The 2,454-nt window shown below is 46.1% G+C and overlaps 1 protein-coding gene and 1 long non-coding RNA gene across 2 annotated transcripts; both read left to right on the top strand.

Annotated features, from left to right (window-relative positions):
- Positions 1–1,066: 1,066 nt before the first annotated feature.
- Positions 1,067–1,756, top strand: LOC128093811 (uncharacterized). The gene is made up of 2 exons (XR_008212763.1): positions 1,067–1,327; positions 1,398–1,756. It is a non-coding gene; the product is annotated as an uncharacterized LOC128093811 (long non-coding RNA).
- A 7-nt stretch (positions 1,757–1,763) lies between these two features.
- LOC120432117 (40S ribosomal protein S20-like) lies at positions 1,764–2,388 on the top strand (the record flags this gene model as incomplete). Its single annotated transcript, XM_052711605.1, has 1 exon — positions 1,764–2,388. A coding segment is annotated over one exon (297 nt), but the record flags the coding sequence as incomplete, so codon positions are not given.
- Between the last annotated feature and the right edge of the window lie 66 nt (positions 2,389–2,454).

Raw genomic sequence — 2,454 nt, forward strand, 5'->3', positions numbered from 1 at the left:
TCACCCCAGTATGGCCTGGGTTCAATCCCAGACGGACCCGGTGGCATTTTTCGAGACGAGATTTGCCTGATCACGCCTTCTATCGGATGGGGAAGTAAATCGTCGGTCCATTAGCGTAAAAGAGGTTTTGAGTGACTCACCACACATAACCTTCGGACGTCTAGAAATGAGTAGAAACTTGCAACAGAGCCCACAAAAGACCCGGGAGTCGTTAAAGTGGATTGCTTTGCTTTTTGCTAATGATTTTTAATAAGTCTACATTTTAATTTTATTTGGTATTTGTAGTGGCAAATTGCTGTTTTATTAAAAAAAAAAATCAAACGATTAAAACATATTTTCTGTATGATTTTAAACTTTTATTCAAGTACTTATTTTCAACATATTCCCAAATTGTACGCTTACGGAGTGAACGGTAGCGGCAGACACCATTTACCAAAGAATTCATTGTTCATTCCCGCTGACCGGGAACCAGCGTGAGGGCCGGCGGACGCCTTGAACTGGCTAGGGTTAGGCTGACAACTGTAACGACCAACAAATGTCGGCAAAAACTCAATGATAAAGTGTTGGTTCTTGTCCAGCTTGATGGTGATACGCTTTCCCACAAGCTCGACCGAGAACACCACATCCTTGAAGATACTGTCACGTGTACTCAGCGGTCGAGTTGCAGGAATGGATTTCTGTTTCGGCACCATGACGTAGATGAGCGTGGCCTGAAACAAAGCAAGAGTTGTTTGAATCATTGGAATTCAACTAAACCAACTTTTAAATACCTTCTTGTTGAACTCGATTTCACTCCGGCATGCACCATGCTGTACGATCTGCACTGTCTGCAGCCCCACGACGAGAGCGCCTTACGGCTCAGTTGCTCGTCGACCGGAATCTCCGGACAGAACATGACGTGTTTCGATCTCGACGCCGCAGTCGCAAATCACCGGTAGGCTCGAGACGTGGCTAACTTCCGCCTTGGTCCAGCGTTGAAATTCCTTTTTCAAAACCTTTCACCGTTCGCTCCTCTTTTTTCACCTTACTTGACCTTTTATTGCTTTAACGCGCCTTAGCTCGCCTTTTCTGTTGCCTTTTCTTGCGTTCGCACTTCAGACAGCTCGATTTTTTTGACAACGAGAACTGTCAAGAGCAAATGACAGATCTCGTTGTCAAATCAGTCGAGCAGTTTGTTTTGAACTTTTCATTTTTTTCACGTTCACGTTTGTTGGCCAAAGGAACCTGTGCCGCGGAGAAAACGGTATTACGCGGCTACCGGTGGCCAAGCCGGAGAAGCATCTGATAATACCGGCTTTGTTGGTACGACGACGGCGATAACTTTCCGGTAGGGAATTTACCGGCTTTGTGGGTTGAGAGTTTTGACTGACTACTTGTTGTTTTTTTTCTCTTTTAAGAGAACTGCTCGCTGGTTCGGGTGGCAGCATCTTCGTCTCCCACCAGGGCCACCTCGAATTTGCCCGCGGCCATGCAAGTTTCGCTTACGAGTTACAACTAAAACCGTCGTTGATTTAGCAAGTGACGGTTGTCCAACTGCACTAAAGTCTACACAGCTCATGCCACAAAACTGCGACCTTCACCAGGAACAACACCATCATTTACGGCGGCACCAGCCGAAGCTAACCCGAGGGCCGAGCTGAACATTTTTCCGGCGGAAACACAAAACGGCCAAGTTGCCGCTTAACCGCACGACTACCATTTTCGTTTACTGCCATCAAAGTTCCCGTTCGATTATCTCGACCAGGACAAGTGAAAATCCATGAAAATCGTGCAAAAAGGCCGCCACTAGAAAGGACATCGAAAAGGCCGCGACCCTTCACCGGAACCGCGTCACGCTGATCTTGCGCAATGTCCGCAGCCTGGAGAAGGTGTGCGCTGACCTGATCAGCGGCGCCGAGAAGCAGAAGCTGCGCGTTAAGGGCCCGGTTCGCATGCCAACTAAGATCCTGCGTATTACGACCCGCCTTGCGGTGATGGTTCCAAAAAGATCGCTTCCAGATCAAGGTCACCATCGCCGACCCTTCAGTGTCTTGCGAACCTTCGTGGTGAACGGACACTAGAGCTGCGGTATTTTTTACTACCTAAGCTCAGAGTTATTTCAAACAAAATTCACAGTCTTTTTAAAGACTACCTGAGTTATTTTCCAAAACTCTAAACAGTCTTTTCAAGACTAACCCCACCTGAAATTTTGTTGTATTTTACAAACGAAGCCATCTTTTTAAGAGAACTTTGCTTGCAAAATGCGTCAAAACAAAGGTAAACGCAAATCTTCTGAAGATTTGGTCGTTACGTCGGTGAAGCGTTTGAACGCTAAACCAGCTAACGGAAACAGAAAAAGAAAACAGCCTCATCCGAGGTCTGATTCTTGTTGTATTTGAACCACTCTATCGTAACAGTTACATATGAACCACCCTATACCTTATGTCAATAAATAGTACACTTCAGACAGTTAAC

The sequence above is a fragment of the Culex pipiens genome, unplaced genomic scaffold, assembly GCF_016801865.2.
Source record: "Culex pipiens pallens isolate TS unplaced genomic scaffold, TS_CPP_V2 Cpp_Un0284, whole genome shotgun sequence".
Classification (NCBI taxonomy): Eukaryota; Metazoa; Arthropoda; class Insecta; order Diptera; family Culicidae; genus Culex; species Culex pipiens.